Source organism: Clinocottus analis, unplaced genomic scaffold (genome assembly GCF_023055335.1).
Source record: "Clinocottus analis isolate CAN_PGR_092001 unplaced genomic scaffold, fCliAna1.0.p SCAF_25, whole genome shotgun sequence".
In the NCBI taxonomy this organism is placed as follows: domain Eukaryota; kingdom Metazoa; phylum Chordata; class Actinopteri; order Perciformes; family Cottidae; genus Clinocottus; species Clinocottus analis.
In genome coordinates, this window is record NW_027175987.1 from 1,507,906 (window position 1) to 1,529,182 (window position 21,277).

At 41.8% G+C, this 21,277-nt stretch overlaps 3 protein-coding genes across 4 annotated transcripts in view; all 3 read right to left on the reverse strand.

The window, feature by feature from the left end:
- Window positions 1-5,158, reverse strand: part of ell (elongation factor RNA polymerase II) — a 31,958-nt gene extending 26,800 nt beyond the window's left edge. Inside the window, exon 1 of the mRNA XM_068591591.1 lies at window positions 4,989-5,158. Within this exon, the coding sequence (XP_068447692.1) occupies window positions 4,989-5,123 (135 nt within the window). The 5' untranslated portion in view covers window positions 5,124-5,158. The remainder of the gene's footprint in view (window positions 1-4,988) is intronic.
- Window positions 5,159-6,097: 939 nt separating this feature from the next.
- fkbp8 (FKBP prolyl isomerase 8) lies at window positions 6,098-12,738 on the reverse strand. The gene is made up of 10 exons (XM_068591743.1): window positions 12,629-12,738; window positions 11,829-12,097; window positions 11,466-11,635; window positions 11,232-11,320; window positions 10,770-10,990; window positions 10,383-10,555; window positions 10,230-10,307; window positions 7,944-8,090; window positions 7,560-7,683; window positions 6,098-6,254 (listed from the first exon to the last, which is right to left on the reverse strand). Exons 2-9 carry the CDS (start codon window positions 12,085-12,087, stop codon window positions 7,597-7,599), a joined length of 1,224 nt encoding a protein of 407 aa, XP_068447844.1. The 5' UTR covers window positions 12,088-12,097; window positions 12,629-12,738; the 3' UTR covers window positions 6,098-6,254; window positions 7,560-7,596.
- A 759-nt stretch (window positions 12,739-13,497) lies between these two features.
- The window catches only part of ssbp4 (single stranded DNA binding protein 4), an 88,526-nt gene continuing 80,746 nt past the window's right edge, over window positions 13,498-21,277 (reverse strand). Inside the window, exons 13-17 of one of the 2 annotated variants that reach the window (XM_068591198.1) lie at window positions 20,081-20,151; window positions 18,994-19,072; window positions 18,523-18,551; window positions 18,300-18,401; window positions 13,498-16,525 (exon numbers count right to left, since the gene is read on the reverse strand). In XM_068591198.1, the coding sequence (XP_068447299.1) occupies window positions 16,445-16,525; window positions 18,300-18,401; window positions 18,523-18,551; window positions 18,994-19,072; window positions 20,081-20,151 (362 nt within the window). In that variant the 3' untranslated portion in view covers window positions 13,498-16,444. Of the gene's footprint in view, window positions 16,526-16,568; window positions 16,752-18,299; window positions 18,402-18,522; window positions 18,552-18,993; window positions 19,073-20,080; window positions 20,152-21,277 lie in introns of those variants that run through there. The other variant, XM_068591196.1, reaches the window with a different exon arrangement.

The window sequence follows — 21,277 nt, forward strand, 5'->3', positions numbered from 1 at the left end:
TAATCGCTCTTTACAAATACAGAGGAGCCTGCTTTGGCTTCGGAGAGATTCCTTCAAGGTCTGGCCTAATTCAAATTTTCTGAATTGACGCAGCAACCAATCAAACATTAAGTCTGGGCATTTGCATGCTTAAGTTACTCCCTTACTGAGTGATGAACCATCCTGAATAGGGATGAAGGCTATCTGCATACAATGTGCATAAACGTGCTCTTCTAGTTCCAGTCAAAATGTTACACTAGTTTTCCGAGTGCACCAACACTGCTCAAAAAACCACAGGCACGGATGCATGTTTGTGAACCAAAAACCAAACAGGGCACGGAATGATCTATTGGAAAAACCACAGCAGGTCAGGGAGTCTGTTCTCGGCTCAGGTTGACATGGTCCCTTGTCTCAACCGTGTCACAGGACATACGAACACCATGACATTTGGAGTCATATTTGGCCTTAGTGGCATTGGTCATCTCTTGCAGTGTCCCGTGATCTGCTGAAACCGGGGAGTCAGCATTCCTTAAATAACCATAGCACTGGCACAAGCTGACCAGCGTCAGGCAACAAAATCCCCTCCCAGTCTCCATTACTTCCCATACTGTTCCCATAGGGGTCGAGGCAGGAGGCAGATTGCAGCCAAGCGCAAGAACAAAACTGACTTGGTGTAAACGGACCTCCATGGTGAAGCATATAGCCTGTCAACACAAGTACTCAACTGAGAATTGATCTTCCTCCGAACAAAAACGGTATTGCATCTGACTTTAAAAAATAATATACTTTTACAATACTGAGGCCTCCACGTAAAGACTCCAATGACCTGTTCCACATAAAAAAAAACAACCAAATGAGTTTGTTGAGATCAAATTTTCAATGGCACGTTAATTGTGTTTACATGGTCTACGTACGACAACAGGTATGTCTTGTCTGTCACCAGGCCATCAGGTTGAATTTTTAAAGTAATGGCGGAAATTATCGTCATTATTTTAATTGCAGTTCTTAAAATAAAAATCCGACACCAATTAAATTAGCCATTGCTAACCACAAGATGGGTGGTACTACTGTGATGCATGTCTTGAAGAATGTTAAGTTCATACTCCCAGTTTATAATCTCTGATCCGGCACCACAACACTTTGTTTGCTGAAGTCACATCTTCAACCATTCATACGAGACTACACATCTCTCATTAGTGTAATACTGCAGTGCCACTTTCTGCTTTCTTGGACTGCCTGTGAATGCTGAGGCTTTGAATTTTGTGGGATTCTATTCTGAGAATTTTTAAATACACAATAAAAGATTATAAATATAAATACAAATTCTGAGTACTGCTTGATCAAACCTTTTAAAAACACAGAGTTCTCCGTTAAGAGAGTTCTCTGTAACAGTAGTCACCCAGAGCCATAATTATAAACGGTTATCTCAAACATTCAGCTTGATGACGTTCAAGTAGCTTTACTCATTTCCTTGATGATGTCACAGCCAGTAAAAAAAAAAAATATGAGTCTCAGTGCTGCCAGTCCCACAGCGGGAGCTCCAGTTCACTCTGTCCTCAGACAAACCAACAGAGGAACCAGCTGACTGTCACGTCTCATGCAGGAAGCCGTCAATACACTGAACTATTGCTACTTCATGACTGCTGTTGCACAACGTAGCAACAGGAATACAATAACAAATACTCACTGAATTTCACAAGATTCGCAAGATTCTTAGCGGCATAACAGTTTAACTGAATTAGCATAGCTGAGCCAACATTTAGTATTTGGTTAGCTTAGCATCATGTTCTACAATGTAGAAGATTGTTGTGACTTTACAGTGACAACACCATTAAGAGTTTAACTGTTTCAGCTGTATATGCGCTTCATGCTAGCTAGGGTCTACGATTTTTCAAAGTGATTTTGACGTATACGAGTCTGGATTTTAGCTCCGTTGTAAAGCAAAGTTGACACATTTTCCAGTAAAACGGCAACACAATTAGGTTCATAAACATGACCAGCTTTGTCCAATGACATCATTGACTACGCTACAATTTTTAGATTGAAAAGGTGTGCCACCATGTCACCCTCTTGCTCCAACAAGTTCCTAGCTCACCATTAATGTTGGGTGCCAGTCAGTGTTTGAATTATGAGGAAGCTGGACGGCCTCAGCTCCTTTAAAAACATTCCCTAATATCTTTACCAAAAGCACAGGAGTTACTCATCTAAGTGGATCTGAACTCAGAAGGTAACAGCACATTGCATAAAGCTTGAACGTCTCCCATAGAGTCTGTTTGTCTCTTTGTATTTACCTGCTGGACCCATCGATATTTCTTCACCTAAAGTGAAAAAAAACAGACACTTTAATAAGACAAGCAATTAAGTTGCCCGGAGCTTGGATTGATGTTTATCTGTCACGTCACAAATATAATAGACATCTTGCCACATATTGTCTGAGCAAACGCAAGATGATATTATTTCTCAAATCTGAGTTTGTGCACATGTGGTCTGCGTTATCTGAGCGACTCAATATATTTGCACCGTAATGTTGGCCTTTAAATGTTATCGTTAAAATGTCAAAACCCTACTTTTAAATATGCGGCGCTCTAAACAGTTAGTGTGTCGGACTGAGGAGTCTTTTGTTTGTATTGTAACAAGATGTAACACACATGCGGCACACCTGCGCATGAATACCGTGTGTCAGATGGATGGCTTGATTTATGCGCGTCATCTGCGATCTTGTGAAGATACTGTGACTAGGCTGCAACAAAAGCTGTCAACAGTCACACAAACAGTGCTTATGTGCCTTTGGGGTCCTCTTTGTCTGATAAAAAAGAAAGTTTTTTCATATACAACTGTCTTTTGCAACACATACAGTGACCTAAAATAGAACCTGTCCAAAGCACCAGATTTGAGATCGCATCTCCCAAGAACACTGCTCTGAGGATTTGGCACCAACAAAGCGTCCACAGCAAAACACACACATTTCAATACTCGATAGCCTATGTTTGGACCAACCGTGAGTAAGGGTTTTAAATGGGTGCGCAATAGTGGGTTGCAAGTCTTCAAGTCCGTACAAGAGGCAATTGTCAATAAAAAAGGTGCATCTTAACTGTGAAACATGATTCCAACTTTCCTCTTTCATCGTCCATGTATTAAACCAACTGCACCAATAAAAATAAAAAAAACAGAAAGGCAGAATTCCCATAACATGCATTCTTAACATATTTTGAATAGATAATTGAAAGAGATTGTGCATTTAACATGCCTTTGTGGATGTGGAACAATAGTGCTAAAAATCAGGGCAGCATTCTACTTCTCAAGGAATGTCCTGCCAATATCAACGCCATAGAGCCCAAGATGCTTAAGACAATCACACATATACCGTCATGCCTCCTCATGAAAAATAGCAATTTATTCTGAATCACAAGCACTACGAATGAGAGGCGGGTGGTACACATTGACCTGACTGACAGAGTTGAAGCTAATAGATAGTTTAACTGCTTAGCATTAGAAATATCCAGTTTGTACAATACATTGATCAGCGAAGAGGCTATCCTGAATAATCGGCAACGCAAGTCGGATGCAGCAGCACAAATATACCTAGTCGGATGCTTCATGTGTCAGACAAAAATAAAGTATTAGCTGATATTTCAAAAGCACAAAAGAAAATGGTTTCACTACAAAAAAAACAAATCTACAATAACATGCAATTACCCAAATGTGAAAACGGACCTTAAAATGTTACAGATTTAAAATATTTTGCAGCAGTAGGTACAGTAGCTACATCTACAATATCTTAAGGACTTAAGGGATCACCTGGATATCTTCTGTCACACATAAAATCAACAACTATTAGTCCCCGATTACCTGTCACAAGTTTATTGTTCAGACTTTAAAAAATAAAAATGAAAATCAGCTGCAGTCCTGCTGAGCACAGCCCCTGAGGCTGGAGATAAGGCCCCTATCCTCTTGGCCTGCTAGGTTTTCCCTGTCAAATATTTATAGAAGCTGAAACGTTAGATGGCCAACATCAGACATATACCTCTCCACTCAAGAAGTCAAGCAAGAAGCAGCGGTAGAAGCAGAGCCATTTAAATATCAACCAAACCTTGAAGTCAACCACTCTTTTTATTTAGTTTTTTTTTTAAAACTACTACTGTCAAGAAAATGTGTCGAATCCACTGTTCAATAACTTTGACGCACCCCTAAAAGCTGTCAAGTGAACGTGAGCCTTTAATGGCAGTGAGGGGGCCGGGGGAAGGAGATGGCCATTTTTTGCGTGAATACTGGGTACTTTTCCAAATTACTCACCATTTTGTCATTAGATACTCAACCAAGGCGACGCTAACTTTGAGTTAACAACCGGATAGAAAGAAACTCATTAAAAAAAGACAGGGCATTTATTTTAATAAATACATACATGTATCCAGCAATAACGTTAGCTGTTAACAATATGTGTGGCCAGCTGCTAGTTTAGCTAGCAAGCTTTGCCAGATTTTTTTTTTGACAGCTTAACAAACTTTCTGGAAACATCTGTTCACGCCGCAGAAGTGTTCGGCGTTTCCAGTCGAATTTTCTTGTTGACATTCCGGTGAGACAAGTTTAACAACGACACCCAGTTAAAGAAAATAAAAATATAAAATAAAAAATTGTCACAATTACAACAATACAATGAAATAACTAACTGGGGGGGCTGAGGCTCCGGATTATACCGAGCAGCGAGCTTCAGAAATGACCGACCAACGTTTCGGTGTTCAACAGTCGGTTCTCGGGTGTTAACTGTTCGGCTACTTAACATCCCAGCACCGGTTGTTTTTTTTAAAAGGAGCTAACTAGACACTTAAAGAGGCAAACTAGCCAGCCTCGACCAGCCTGCCGAGGCTGTGTATCGCAGCATGAAGACAGCAGCGCCAGCAGCAGCAGCAGACAGAGTGAGGAGGACTGACCTCACTCGGTCTGTCACACAGCCGCCCGGACAGACTTCAAACGTAAACCCAAATGTCACGGTATCGAAAACGGCCGTTTACCTTGCCGCTTTGGTAGCCCTCAAACGCTCGCAGCGCGCTGTCAGTGAGTTTGACGTGAAAGACGGAGACATTGCTGCCGTTGCTCACTCTTCCACAGGACAGTCCGTAGCACTGCTCCTCCTTCAGCGCCGCCATCTTGCTACCGTTCCCACCACGCGCACGGACGCACTCTGTCGTAAACCGAGAACTCCCGTTGCTTTTCAATGAATATTCAATGACCGGTCACAGATGATGAAGTCACTGAGCAGTAACGAGGCCCTATATAGTCACATGTGTAATATAACTAAATTTCAATTATCTACGTAGATATTATAATAAAACAGAAAAAAAACTACTGTTGAGTATTAGTATACTAATAATCGTCGACTTTACTTTTAAACCAAATACATTAAATATTTTGTTCATTATGCTATTGTATTTTGTAATGATATGTTATAGTTATTAATAGGTGACAATGAAATGCAACTTTTCATAGCATTTTAAGATTTGGCATTGACATCAGTTACGCGTAGGAAGTGGGAAACGATAGGTCATCTGATTGCGTCAGAGAAACGTCAGTGTCTAAAAAAAAAAAACAACGGCTTTGGGAATATCCAGAATATTTATGAATGTCCAGCTGGACACAAATATAATAGGTTGAAATGTAAAGACTAATTATTTGCTATCTTGTCAAAAGGATTGTTTAATTTCTGTACAAATAGGACTACGTTCATTTTACTGGAAGATGCATCTGTCTGGTCCAGCCATTACATATCTGCATTTATATTTCTCAATCCTCCAAAGCTAGTTGTAAAACATACGTGCCACAGATCACCCTGGAACACTTTGTGAAGTAAGCCCAGAACTGGAAATGGAAATAAATATATATATATATATATATATATATATATATATATATATATATATATATATATATATATATATATATATATATATATATATATATATATATGTGTGTGTGTGTGTGTGTGTGTGTGTATATAAAGAGCTGTGATTGTGTGCTGGGTCAGGCCCGTGTGTGTCTTCGTGCGAGCTGGAGTCACAGTTTAAATTACTGTGCACATTGCATACTCACCCTGAAAACAAAAAGGATAAAAAGAAACTATGGCTTGATGACTGACACATTTTTATTATGATAAATATAAAATTAACAAATACAGGGAATGCCAGGAACTTTCTCGACCACTTCATTTGCCACCAACTGCTTAGATTTTTGCAACTTTTGGCTCTGCAGGATGACAATCTACTCTGAAGAGGCCACATTAACTGTAGGTAAGAAAATCATGACAGAACAGTGGAATAAACACAAAGAAAGCAATGTCATTTCTGGATATACTTCACAGGCAAAACATGTAGGGCACCAAAAAAAAAATCTAACCCATATACACACACACACTGTACTTGAAGTGTCAGCCTTCAACATTTGGTCATAATCATCAAAAAGTGAGGTATAATTGACTGGAATTGAATAATAAATATAAACTCACCCCCATAGCCACAATATCTGAGAAACTACGTACCATTCGCTGTTCTCGTTTCAAATGCAATAAGTGCACCTCTATTAACAATTTTTAATTTAACACATATTGAAATGAAAGGGCAGCCACTTCAGATGCTGCTTAAATATATGTATACATAGTGACCAAGAATATATAAACCCCCACATTGATGTCGATTCATGTTATTAGTTGTTTGTTGCTGTTGACAGTGTGAGATAGGAGGCATGGCAACAGTTTGTTGTATTTTAGTTAATTGCATTATTTTGTGAGGTGTTCATTATATGTTTGCTCCGCTACAGACACATACAAAAATGGTAACAATTTTAGGAAACCCTTTTAGAATAATATATCACAACAAAGTCCAGCCTCACTACGCACCATTGAACTGACTCGGCACACAATCGACTTTTCACAACGCAAGGTTGGCATTAATGTGCAGGTGTCTGTATCCTTCTGTTTCTTTAGTGTGTGAGCCGTCTTTGGAAAACGTGTGAGCACGAGAACACAAGCCAGACACTTTACCAACCTGTGGACCTCAAATAATAGAGCATCTGCATTACACCAGTCAACACATATGAAACATTGTATCGCGATTATAACAAAGTGAAATCACATTCTCTTAGATAGGAATTATTGATTAAGCGGCCCAATCTGACGCTTTAAAATTATCGCATAACAAAAAGGACCATATCACAAAAGCTATTCTTAATAGGAAAAATATACGTAAATAGCTCTTATCTGAATCTATGGTAAATTATTTTACATTTTGATCTACTAAGTTTCAGCTTTAACTCCCAAAGACGTAAACGATGGCAGCGAAAGGAAAACAGTGTCTGGCAACATGACAGATATGCATAAACCTACACATTTATAATGTTGGAGATACAGCTCCCATTTGGAAATATTGATGTTAAAATATTTGTCAAATATAGTTCTCAAACATAGCAGAGAAAGGTGAGTGACGAGGCAACAGACCAACCCCCCCCCCCCCCACCCCTCTCCCCTGCCCCTCTGCTCCCCTTGACCAAATGTCAGAAGGCACTGCCAGATGTGCTTCTGTGTTGAGGCTCACATTACAGGGGTTTGGCCAAGCTTGTCGCAGGCGTAGTTCAATTTCTAGCAGCTATGACAACGGATAATGCTACACCTCCAATGGCTACCGCAGTGGCACCGAACAGCCATTTCCAGCTGAGGGCCTAGGGAAATAAAAGGGAGGGGGAAAAAAAAGGTAGAGAAGGGATGTTAGGTAGGTTTCAAAATATTACAACAGTCAAAAGCTCTAAGAAACGCATTCATCCGACTTAAAATATTGATTTATACCCATCAAACAAAGGCTCCCTTGATGAATACATGCTCATCACTTAAAATATAAAACTAATGTAAGCGCATGAGCCTCATGTGATGATAAACAGAAATATTCAAACCCAAAATGATTTTCTCAAGAAGTGAGACTCACCCATGTGGACTTGGCCTGGTGCTTCTGAGAACTGCTGCCGCCACTACTACTGCCGGGGTTACCCAGCATCTTCTTGTACATGGCCTGCTCGGCTCCCCTCTGCTCAGAGTTCTTCTTCACCAGCTTGGAGAGCTCTGCATGGATGGTCTATACAGAAGAGATAAGGCAAATTGGTGTTGCAGGCTCCAGTTAAAAAAAAACAACCCCCTCCAACTCACCACACACACACGCATGCACACACACTCGTTTATTCCATGTGTACACACAATTCCAGGATATGGGTTTGATTATTGTTTCCAACATCGTTTCAGATGTGAGTCACTTCGCTGCTCTTACAGCTGGTGAGTGACTCAGAAAATCAATGCAATCAGAAACAGCTAAAATGTTTATGTTTTGTAAATGCGTTTCAGAGAAACCGATGGAACACAACCAGAGTTTATCGCAAAGTTCACTTAATAGGAATATTTGAGGACAGTCTTCCCACAGTTTTTAAAAAAGGCTAATTTAAAAAAAAGGAGTCTGTCGCAGTGCTCACAGAAATCGCCCCAGAGCTACATTGCATCGCGTGTAGCAACTTCACTTCAGAGAGAACAATGAGAGCCAAAAACATTAAACATATACACGCCCAACATTGTACTTAAAGTGCCATCCTTCAACATTTGGTCTTAATGAATCAAGAAGTGCGGTATTATTGACTGAATCATACAATAAACTCTCCTCAGCATGATTCGAAGCCTGATTACAACTATATTCCGATATGTCTGTCCTAATTTGAAATGTAACAAATGTTGGTAAAGAAAGTACAGTACATCTTTGTCACTGAGGCAGTAAAGTACAGTACATCTACTTCAGCTGCTGCTTTTGTCTGCCTCAGTGTTCACTCCACAGCAGGGCTGCATAACATCACTTGAAGCGAACTTCATGGAGAACAAAATGGGAAAACAGCGTCACCAATGTGTTCTAACCAAAAACATTCTCTGGTCGGGCTCAACATAAAAACACAGAATTCGTCAGCACCTCGACTTGTCGTTCACTACCTGGCCTGTTTGAAAAACAGGATCAGTGGATATTAATGACAATCTGTCCTGACAATTTGTTTGTTCTTATCGAAGTGTAAGCAGATACATTTACAGCACATTGTTTGAGCAGTTGGCACCACTATTGTGCAATCAGCTACACACTAAAATGACAATAATTTACACCGACTTGTGCCCAGGGCAAGGATTAAACAGGCTAAACAAACATGTAACATCCTGTCCCAACGGCATCAAAGGCCGTCTAAACTGGAACTGCCAAGCCTGTTTGTCATGTCAAAAAGTAAATAAACTACTGACAAATAAATCTCTTCACATCAATTTGAGTGAGGGCGTAAACAGCAGAAAGCTGTGTAAAAAAATGCAGACAACATGCCGGTCAAAGCTGGAAGAAGAGAGAGAGAAAGAGCGTCATCCTCTCACTCTATGACTCCTGCTTCTGTTTAAGACCGCCTCATTGATTATAATGGGAGCGTTCTGGTATTGTCACTGAAGCACACCCACTGTTCTTGCTTTTAGAACATGAGGTTATTTAGGGAGTCTTTTCATTATTAAAGAGGGAAGTCAGCGTTAACATTTAAACAGCTAATCTCTCACCAGTGTAAAATTGTGTATTGACACAGAGACATCATTGCAAACATACCCTCAGTTCACAGCTACAGTATGAATTGACTTATGAAAAGCGCATACAAGCTATAGGATGCATGGTATTTATTTCAGATATGAAATGATTCTTTTCTACACAAAGGACGACCATTAAAACAGCAATCCAACTAAGATGTACTTTAGCGAAACGTTATAGTACATTAGGTATATTTAAACATGCCGGAGGAAAAGCTCAAGCGGGGGCCAGGCCATGTGCTGTTTGACAGATTGGTGTAGGACTCAAGTGGGGGATTCTGGGCACAACTATCATGCTGCTGCAACTCACAGCGAATCCAAGAAGCCCACGCACTGAGCAGAGTTCTGTCAAATGGCCTTGTGTAGCCAAGATACCACATATACCCGACTGTATAAGCAGAAGAACAGGAACAGTGGCTAGGTATTAGATATGGCTTGGGTGCAGGGCAACCCTATTTACAGCATCAACATGAAAACAGATCCTCTGATATGATGAATCAGCAGTCCACCTGACCTTGCACTACAAATTATGTGATTTTATAAATGACCCAATGACGCCATCTACTGGTCATAAGAACAAACTGCAATTTGTTCATTAAAAAAAAAATGATGTGAAGAAGCCAAAAAGTACCTTGTTGCTTGGTTCCAACTTCAGCGCCTTCCTCAAAGTTTGAATGGCGTCTGTATATTCGCCTTGCAAGGCAAGTACCTTGAGTGAAAACACACGTTAAAGAAAGCAACCCACCACAGAAGAACAGAGAAAGCCAAGGAAAAGAGTGTGTACCTTGCCCATGCGGAAAAGTGCTTTTATGTTGTCTGGCTGGTGTTCCAGTGCTGAGACACAAGATTTGAGTGCAGCGTCATAGTGGTCCAGTTTCAGCTGCGAAGCAGCCATGTTGTTTAAACACTTCACTCTGACATCCATCAGCTCTTTTTCTTCCTCGGGACTAATGTCAACTGCAAAAAAAGAAACCACAACATAAACAAAGACTTAAAACATATTGAAGAGTATCATGTCCATAACTGCATAATTAAAATGATTTAACATTAGCCAAATTAGCCAACAAGGTTGTTTGTACCATCATTAGTGCCTTCTTAATTTTCCTTTACCCTCTAAGCACAAAGCTGAGGGACAGAGTCCCCCCCTAACTCACAGGCCTCGGCATCTCACCTTTAGAACTAGACTCCGTTATTTGCAGGGCAATGCTGTACGAATTCACTGCAAAAGCGTAGTCGGCACGCTGATAATGAACATTGCCTCTCTCTCTCTTATGGCTGGCCAGGCAGATCTTTTCTGGAGGGGGCAGCAGCTCCAGGTCTGGAGCATCAGTAGCTTTCAGCAGTTCCACTTCTAGAGATAGCTCAGAGTTCGGGGGAATCTCAGGCTCAATACTGGAATTATGAAGAAACACAGTCAGGTTCAGGAGGGAAATAAGAGATCAATCACTAGATTGCATAAGTCCCAACGAAAGAGTGAGTGACATAGGGGTTTAGAACATCTAATAACAGCGCTTGTAGAACAAGTGAAGTTATGCTGTTTTGTTTAAATTAAACAAAAAGGGAATTTACATCAGCTTTAAGTTTTAAAGCTATAACTATGAGGCATTTCGCTGTTAGATTCAAGCGAATCTACCTTCCCCGGACACCATATGAATATTTTGCATCGGCATGGACGAGGGCCTTCTCTCCCATATCCATGAGTTGCACAGTTAGATCCAGAGCCTGATGAAAGGAAAAACAAAATATCATGCAGTCAGATGTGATATATACAAGGCAACAAACACTAATTGCTCCTACATAACCTGTTGCGAGAATGCAAAATCCCTCTATTGGCCTTGCAAAAGTATGTCAAATCATCAATCACTACCTGGATGACATCTCCGTCTCCGAGAGTGAAAGAGAGGTCAGACTGCTCCTCCACAAGTGTCCCGTCCTTCAGGAATGTTTTAAGATTAATCTGTACATTCTGTCCTTTCTGTGGACGACTGTCCCTCCCTTCCCCGGCCTCCATGACTTTTTTCTTCAGCTGGTCATTACCTGGAGACAAACGGCGTTATGTCAATTCTGGTCAGCTACGGTATTGATCACTGCCACTGTGGAGCAACCACAGGTCAGAGGGAAATCCAAACGGCCATTAATATGAACCCATAACCTACTAAAACACCTTCTACAGGGAAATATATTCTGACAATCTAACATGTTACCGTGGAACTTTTTTCGGGTGACATACCTAATACATCCAGCCATTCCTCCACTGGCTCTGAAGGTTCTGAATCCGAGTCTGCATTTTTATTTTCAGACTCATCGGTGGTTCTCCCTTTCCCACCTCCGGCATCTTCCAGAGGAGGAGGGTCGTCGTCAATGTCTTCTTCATCTAAAACCTCAAAGTCCTCTCCGCTGTCCAGCAACGACGTCCGTCCACTCTTCTTCACTGACGGCGCAATGGCATGGCCATCCGAGGAGTCCATAGTCTCTTCTTTATCAGTCATTCGTGGAATACTACGAGGAAGGAGGTTAACAATAAATACAACTGGAGTACCAAGAGAAATTAAATGTGAAAAGATTCAACCGCTGCTATACTTATGCTACATTAAGGGGCCAAGTTTGAAACCGTTCGAACACAGCATTTAACAGCTAGCTAAGCTTACAATAAAACGAGTTCAACTGACATCCGAATTAACAGTAATGAGTCGCTCAACATTAATTAACTTATTTTCAACAAGACCACAATTAAAAACCCACACATTTACTGTTTCGCCAAAGCAGAAATGTTGTATTTTTGATAAGCAGAAGACAAGCTGGCCACGCGTTTCCAGAAGTTTCTGACAACTTAGCCGAGGAAGTTGACGACAGCTAACGCTAACTGCCAGTTAGCTGTAATCTCGCTAGCTACGTAGCATAGCTCGCTTATGCTGGTGGACAAGAAGTGACTGATTCGGATCTCATCTTGCAACGAACCACTGCTCACGTCGACTTGAGTCAAAGCGTCATGTGTGATAAACCCTTTTACCACAATAAACAACATCTTACCTTTGAGCGCTGTCTCTGCAGAGCCTTGTTTTGGTCCTGGACAATCTCTCCGCTACTAAACAATGATGAAGTCAGTTCGCTGTTGGATGACGCGAGTACCGTGGGACCCGTATGTGCAGTTGAATACAACATGAAACGGACTTCGGGACAGTCTCGAGCTCATCCCAACCAACTGCTTCCTGTTAACCTTGAGCTCTTGTACATCTAGTGGAGCTTTTCATGCATATTAATGTTTAACCTCAAAGGCAAACTGAGGACTGCAGTTATAGTTAATAACAACAAATATGTACTAAACTTAATCTAAAGCACAACATTAAAAATGTAGGCCTATTTGACTGAGTATGACTACATCTGCAGCTTATTATAATTCAGAAATAGTACAAACAGATACTATTTCTCAAGGTTACTTCTGATAAAACTATGTAGGTAGAACTATTAGCCAAAGGATTTTAAGAAGCATTTAATTGCTGTTATCCCATACAATTATCATTATTGTAACTCCTGGATGTGCACAGCAGGCCTTGATAATGATCTGGTTTCTTATTTCATTGTTATATATGTGTTCATAGATAAGGTGTGTGCAAATTCACAATCATCAATCTTTTTGAGAGGTGTGTGCCACAGGTTAAGGCAAAAAGGTGCATATTAGTTGGATTTGATTGATTGGAAAAGTGATTTCATTTCATCCTTGCTAATGAAAAAGAAAAACCTACGAAGACATTTACCTTTCCAAACATTGACAAGGGATCAAAAATGTGAAACTTTTTTTTGTGGATCTTTTCCTACACTGTATACAACTTATCTTTGTTGTATTGAATCACAGTTACAAACTAGATGAGAGCTCAGAGGAAGAGATTCAAACAGCAAGGAAAAATCAAATGACATTTATTATTGATGCATTGTTTCTTTTTTGATAAGCAAATTATCTGTTTTTCTTTCAGTCTAAAGAAACTTTACAATATAAAGAAACATACAAAGAACATCTTTATTACCTACACAAGACACCTAAGTCCCTAAGACAAGATTCTGAACTATCCTACCATGAAAATACAAAGCAAACCCAAGAGACAGACTGCTTCATATTGAATACTGCCGTGTCATCAGAAAGGACCATGAATGGTACAGGAGAATCATTTATATCCCCTTCCCTTGAACCCCCACCCCTCCCCGACTCAACATAACCACCCCGCCCAACCAGCAACTCTTCCTAATGGTACAGTATTATACATCACAATAGAAGTACAGAGATGGCCAACGATCGATATACACAGAGGACTGAGAGAGGATCAGTGAGAGAGCTTCGACCTATACAACGCTATAACAGGAGCGAATAGCAAAGGACACAGTTACTTTTTGATCTAGTCTTAATTTAAAATGAGGTTCTCTTAAGTATTTTTACCTTTTTAAAAGTTTTCTTAAATTGATAAAAATCCTTCATATTAAAAACTGCAATAAGAGGTCACATGTTTTGTTTTTTGTTGTGAGAAGATGCCCTTTGGAAAAATGATTCAGATGATTATTCAAAGCCAATAGTAACATTTAACAGAAACATAAGGAGACGAGGGCAGAGTGAGGACGCCACAGCTTGTCTGCTTCTCTCTGTCCGGTCCTCTCTCTGTCCTATCCTCCCCACCATACAAGTCTTTAGCATACAGTCTGCATTTATTGTGTTACTGTATTCTATACATTTTTATGGAAATTTAGCCACGTGAGCCAAATAGTCAGCGCATCCTTTCTCTATGAAAAAAACATGGACAGTTTTATTTATAATTTACTTTCAGCTGTATTCATTGGTAGTGACTGACATATCAAAACATGTCAATGATATCAAAATGCATTATACAGTATTTACAAAAAAGGAAATGAAAGAGAAGGGAGGGGAGACGTTTTTAGGGGTTCGGGGTGGGATGGGAGGAAAGAAGGGAGGTGTGTGTCACTACACATGGAGAGTGTTTCCCAGGCCGCCGATAGCCAAATCCTGGAGCGTTCCCTGTTGAACTCTGGGTACAATCTGTTCACATTGATATCAGAAAATTGATGAGTACGTCACCATCACCCATAGAGGCTACAATGGTTGTTTAGTTATTGTCGGTTTGAACACAGCCGTGACCTAAGTGCTGCAGTGTGATGCCGCGAGAGATAATGTATCCCTTTGAAAACCGTGACAGAGAGTTGATCAGGCCAAGAGCACAGAACATACAGAAAGAACAAAATAAAAATTAAATAGCGTAATATGTAACTATGCTTTTCTTTGTGTGCAGATTCTACGGGCTTTCATTTTCTCAGTTGAATACATTTCAAATACAAAATAATCTGCTGAAAACAATCCACAAATGATGGAAATAAATCCATTACAAAAGTGTGCCATTATTGTCCCTCGTCTTTCGACCAATGTGGCTGCATGGTCGGTTGACCCCGAGGTGCATCACTCTCCTCCCACAGTCAGCGCTGCTACATCCTCCCAACACTCAGGATCCATTATCCCGCACGCATTGGGGCTCGCTGAAAGGAACTGGTCGACTGGGAGGCAGTTATCTAGCCCGTCTTTGTCTGGGTTAAGAAGGTGGATCGTACTGGATCTGTGAGTTCACCCCAAACTCCGAGCGAGAAAGCCGGCTTCACGAGTGTCTCTGAGGTCTCACAAGATCTCCCATTCCAAAAAAAAAATAAAAAAATGGAGACATTGGCGAGAGACCAGAATGAACCCTGGGAGGAAAACAGCGCCACTTGGAGTCCACAGTGAGGTTATAAATCAAAACAAGGTGATGGAAGGGAAGAAACCACAGACAACTTGTAAATAACAAATAATAAAACAACCACAATACAAGCTAAATATGTTGTATTTACAGACAAGACCAAAACCATAGAAGAGATGCTCTCTTGCTCTGCCTACGACTGAATGAAAACTGGCACCTCAGAGCCATTCCCATGCAGTAGAACATAGACGACTGTGAGAAGGGGTGCTTATTAAGACAAGATAGCTAGACATTGGATCATCGAGGTGCATCAGCAGACACTTTGTACCAGAAAACTGCAGAGTTCTGAAAAAGCCTCTGTTTTAAATGTGTGGATAGTTTTAGCCGAGATAGTAAACTATTAGATGAGACAGCCAATTACCCCGATCACTGATGCTTTGAACATTTATACGAACGAGGCTACACACATTAAGATGGCAGAGACTCGAGCTACGAGCCCGGAAGAAGATTTAAGGAGAGGTATGTGAAGTGAGAAAGACTGTGACGAAAAAAAACAAGACAAACAAATAACCTTAAATCATGTAAACAGAAAATCATTGTGCATTTTTTGTGTGTGTGTGCTTATTCTGTCATCGTTGTTGCTGCTGCTGAGATAAAATGTGCCCTTTACAGGAAATCATAACTACATTAGTAGAATAATATCAATTATGAAAATTATAACAATAATATTACCATCAACAACAAAAAATACAAACATTTAATTCTTGCCCTAGAATAACATTATCACTTCTTTTTTTAATTTTTCGTACTTTTTTTTTTTTTTTTTTTTTTTTTGTAACCATTCCTGACACAGGAGTTTTTGAATGAGGGTATTCGGCCCCTGTCAGTCAACAACCGCGTGCCCTCATAAGTTATGATCAGTGTGATATGATGGAGTGGTGGTAGATGCAGCGCGGCATCTTGTTTGGGCTTGATTGACACCCGCGAGGGCGGGGTTTCGGGTTTGGGAGAGACAGGCTTGGAGCAGTTTTCGGGCTCTTACTGTCCGAGGACCCGTGTCGAGGCCCGGCAGGCGGAGGAGAAGCTGCGCAGAGACCCTTCCTGTTGCTTGGAGGCCATTTCATGTTCTTAAACCCATTTTACAGGCGTTGGGATGAGGGGCCTTGAGGGGAGTCCTGCTTTCCAGGTGCATCCCCAGAGGCTGTGTGGCACAGCACACCGTCCATGAGGAGGAGGAGGAGGAGGAGGAGGAGGAGGAGGAGGAGAGAGGAGGCAGGAAGAAGGGGGGAGAGGAGGGTAATGCAAGACGCACCGGGGTGGATGGGAGAGGGAGATTGGGATAAGGGGGAGATGAAAAAGAAATAAAATAAAATAAAAGATAAAATAAAATAAAAAAATCACACACTCATCGTCATGTTGGGTGAATACTGCAAAGAGAGAAAAAAAGAGAGGGAGGGGGGAAAAGATAAGCCAAATCTATATTAAACTTAATATGCTACCCAGTTCAAGATGAAAGCAATACAACTAACTAAACTAAATGCCATGTCCAGTTCCCCAGCCTCTTGCAGCGTTGCACATAACCGTTAACCCTCTCTAAGTCAGCGTACCAGCAGCAAGCAAAGCAGAGTCCAGCCCAAGGAGAAGATGTTAGGGAATTTCAGAACACAGTGAAGATACCGGAGCAAAATGTCAGTGTCATTATCACGATATGACGATCTCTCCATGCAGCAGAGAAAGCATACGCTGTGGTTCTTTCCCATGCTGGTGTTGGTGCATGCTGTGTTTTTGTGCGCGTCGGGTGAAGCTGGGAAAATTGAGCACAACAATAAAAGGACCGATTCTCGGCTCCAGTTAGCCACGAGGACTGGTTTCAAGGTCAAAATAGACCCCGTGGGGGGTGAGGGCCGGTTTCACAGCGATGTTTTAGAGTGTTAGGGAAGTCTTAATCTTTTTCTTTTTCTAATGCAAGTTTTGTTTGACAGTTTCACCAACTGACCTACCCTGAGGCTAACTCAGAAATAAAACTCATGTCTCCATGGTAACAATCCCTGCTGACCAGCGGCGGGGAAAAAGACAAAAAAAAAGAAGAGAAGAAGACAGATTCCCATTGTGTGGTTTGTTAGCATTGTTGTGGGGCGAGTAATGAGAAGGGAACGTTTTTACAGATCTCAGTGGAAATATATCGCAGTGAGGACGCCTGATGTGCTGGTGGAGCCACGAGAAGACACCGCATCTCAACTCTGACACACGTCTGCACTGTGTTGGGTTATTTTAGTGTAAAGTCCACCAAGACAGTCAAGAACATACCAGAGAATATTAGGCATAAGGGAAAAAAATGTTTCCCTTATGCCTGATATTCTCTATGTTTTTTTTTTTAAATCAGAAATGTCAAGAAAACAATTAAAATGTCAGTATATGCACTCTGGTAGTTTATTTGGTATATTTATTCTCGGGAGTTTGACATTTATCCTTTCTAAACATTTCATCTTTCTAAAGAATTCAACATTTCGGGTTGAAATGCAAAATTAAAAAAATCTTCCTCCTCTAATATTTAATGCGTGGCCCTAATATTAATAATCAGACAGTTTGGTGCATCAGCTGCATTTAGACGCCTCTCAGTGGTGTGACTATTACTTTGATCTAATCAAAGTCTATTTTTAGTGAAACCAGCCCCAGGTCACCTTGGACAATTAAGCACACAGCATTTACATTTCATAACCCTTGATTGAGTCTCAGGCCAGATGGAGCAATCACAATTGTATCAAATATATTCAGTTACGGCGACTGTCCCAATCAAAAAGTGATCCTGCTGTTTGATCAGGTCACCGGCGGAGATTTGTGCAGGTATATGACTGTAATCTAAAACGAGTGATTTAAATACACGATGATATGACTTTGGATTGAACAGGATGATATGAAGTCTTGCAGTTTGTTCCCAGCTTATTAAGAGGTATGTTGTCTCCGCTTGTACTCACACTTTCACTTTGGAATGGGTTTAAAAAGTTGCCTGCCATCTCGCCGTCGTCCCGCGGAGTGCCGGGAGGATTGTTCATGCCTGCCATGTTGTTGGGAGAATTCTGCAACACAGAGGAAAAGAAACAGTAAGAACACAGCACAACTATAGACACACAGATAGATCGATAGACAGATAGATCGATAGATCGATAGATCGATAGATAGAGAGTCAGTCAGTCTTACCTTTGGCAACCCATCCATGTCACCAGAGCCTGTGATCAGAAAAATGGAAAAAAAAGGAGAAAAGCGTAATCAGGATGAGGTGACTGTCGAGTGACCCTCAGCGCTCCTGCTGCTAATTCAACACAAGTTCAGGATGTCCAGTGCAGGAAGAAACAACCTGCCCTCTCACAGCGAAGGGCCTTTAATTAAGCTATTTGTTTCCGACACAGATGAGCACCAACTCACTGGCTTCACTGATCTCGTCTCACCCGTCTGCAGGATCAATTGGCCTTCTCACTGCCCCACTAATCTGTTTTTAGCTGAGATCAATACCAGGGGGAGGGGCCGGGGACACTTCCTCTACCAGCCACAAGAGGGCAGACTCTCACTTCTGAAGGCCTTTGTCCACGGAGAGTAACAGGTTTCACTGGAGAGACTCAGGAGCTTACTTGTGCACGCTGCATGCACTGAGCATTGTGTTTGGCCACTCACCTAGTGATCCGTTCATATGATGCTGCTCCATGGCACCCATCCCACCCATGGGCCCGTCAGGACCCGGTCCCATTGGGAACTAAAGAAACAAATGTACAAATGTCAGTTATCGTGCTCTTTCCCTGCTTGGGGAGCATGGCGGGGGAGTAGATTAGACAAATACATCTTGGGTGGAATTTATTAAAGGGCCAGTAAGTCGCAATTACGGGGATCTACAGAGCTCAAAAGTGAACGCCCACTTCTTCAACCGTGCTGGTTCCTGAAGTGAAATCCCCATTCATTTACTCCATTGACATTTCAGAAAATACTTGCGTTCGAAGTTCGACGCATTGAACTGTTCAACCGACTACCAGATGGAAACCGTGACCCTGAAACTTTTGATTCGCAGCGGAAAAAGAAAAGAAAATTGTAAAACTGAGAAGCGAAGGCACAAGACTGTGTTTACGATGACTTAAAGAGAGGAGGAACTACTCATCCGATGAACTATTACGCATCCTAAATGTTTTTCCATATAAAATGAGGGAGTGATCCAGTGACTGCCTGGCGCGCGTCTCGCCTCAAACACATTTCAGTGAACTGTTTTTGGAATCCAGGAGAAAGTTTCCAAAGGAGCCGCCATGCTGGCCCGGTCTGAAGCGCCGGCAGCCGACCGTATGGGCGGCGTGCACGAGCACGGACCCTCGCGAGCCGCCCGCGGGTGCTGTAAGCATTTCCATGGTAACAGAGAGCTCCGCCAATCAGGGACATTGCTGTTACGCTTTAGGATTGTGGGTAGTGTAGTTCATCTCCATGACATTGCGAATAAAACCTTGTTTTCTTCAAACGAGGTTGATATGATACTTATATAATGCATATTTTAGAGATGAATGTACCGTCAGAACGCCATGGCTTAAGCTAAGTCTAACATGGAGGGTTACGCCGTTATGTCTTGGAACAGAAAATGGGATGTCATATTCATAACTATGTTTTCATTAGTAAAGAATCAACCGGAAACGAAGAATTGTTGCGTTTTCGCAATCTGCAACCGCACCCTGCACACTAGGCTTATAACTGTAAATCACAAATCAAACAAGATGCCAATACTTACATTAGGTCTATTTCCACCGGGGCCGATAGGGTTCATCATCGTGTAGATGTTTTCACTTGAGTTTGTCGAATCTATGAATAATAATAATGATCAGAACACAGTCAAGCAGTTTGCTCCCCAGAGACTCACACACAAGTTACCGCCGTCGGTTTTCATATCCAAGAATTTTCCAAAAATAAGGGGGGTTTGGAGGTATGGAATGGGGTAATAAATGGAAAATAATGAGCTCGGCGGCACAGAAACGGCTGGAGTGGCACTGGCTTTCACTGCATTCGACAATGTCTCGCTTTAATTCTGCCATTTGTACAATTCAGTCAGCTGGAGCCCAGACACATGTTCTTATTCCTGCTGTGCAGGACGAGGCCCACCAGTATGTTACTTCAAGTGCCAGTACATGATGTCAGTGAATCTATCTGTCAATCAATCGACACACTGCGCCCTCCCATGTACAATAAAAAGGAACCCATTCGCTCTTATTCCTGCATGCAGGAGATTAGAAGTTCTTATATGTGGACACGTGGCATCGACCGACACATGTTGTGTCGCTCCTTATGAGTCCTGAATTGATTCAGAAGGATGAGGTGACCTTGATCTGACATTGCAGGCTGAAAGTTGTGAGTGGAAGGCAGAGAAAAGCAGGGGGAAATACAAAATAATATGGAAAAGATGGATGTTGTGTGCGTGTGTGTGTGTGTGTGTGTGTGCAAAGTGGTGGAGAGATCTCGCCTGTTAGTGTCCCTGAATCTAGCTTGTGCTGTCGTGACTGGAGGAGGAAGGAGGAGAGGGGGGGGGGGGCCTGCTGAGTGGGAGGTGTGCATTTTTTTTGTGTGAGGTTTGCGTCTGTCTGTGTGTGTGTGTGTGTGTGTGTGTGTGCGTGCGTGTGCACGTACAGTCTTGGCGGCCGCGGTGGAAATATGTTTCTCCTCCCGGTGTACGTGTGAGCAGGAGCATTTTGTGCAAAAAGGTTGCCCCGGCAACGTATCACAATAGAGGCAAGTATATAAATAATAAATAGTGGACACAAAAAGAAGCTCTCCGCAGGCCGGCAGAAACGGAACATCCGCGGGATATCGGCCCCGCGGATGTTTTGTTCTCGGCGAGAGCCTCCGCGGAGACGCGAGATTGACGGGTCGGAGCGCAGACGGATGGCTCGTTTGATTGCGGGCTGACGCGCCTCCGCTGCCCTCCTGCACAGCT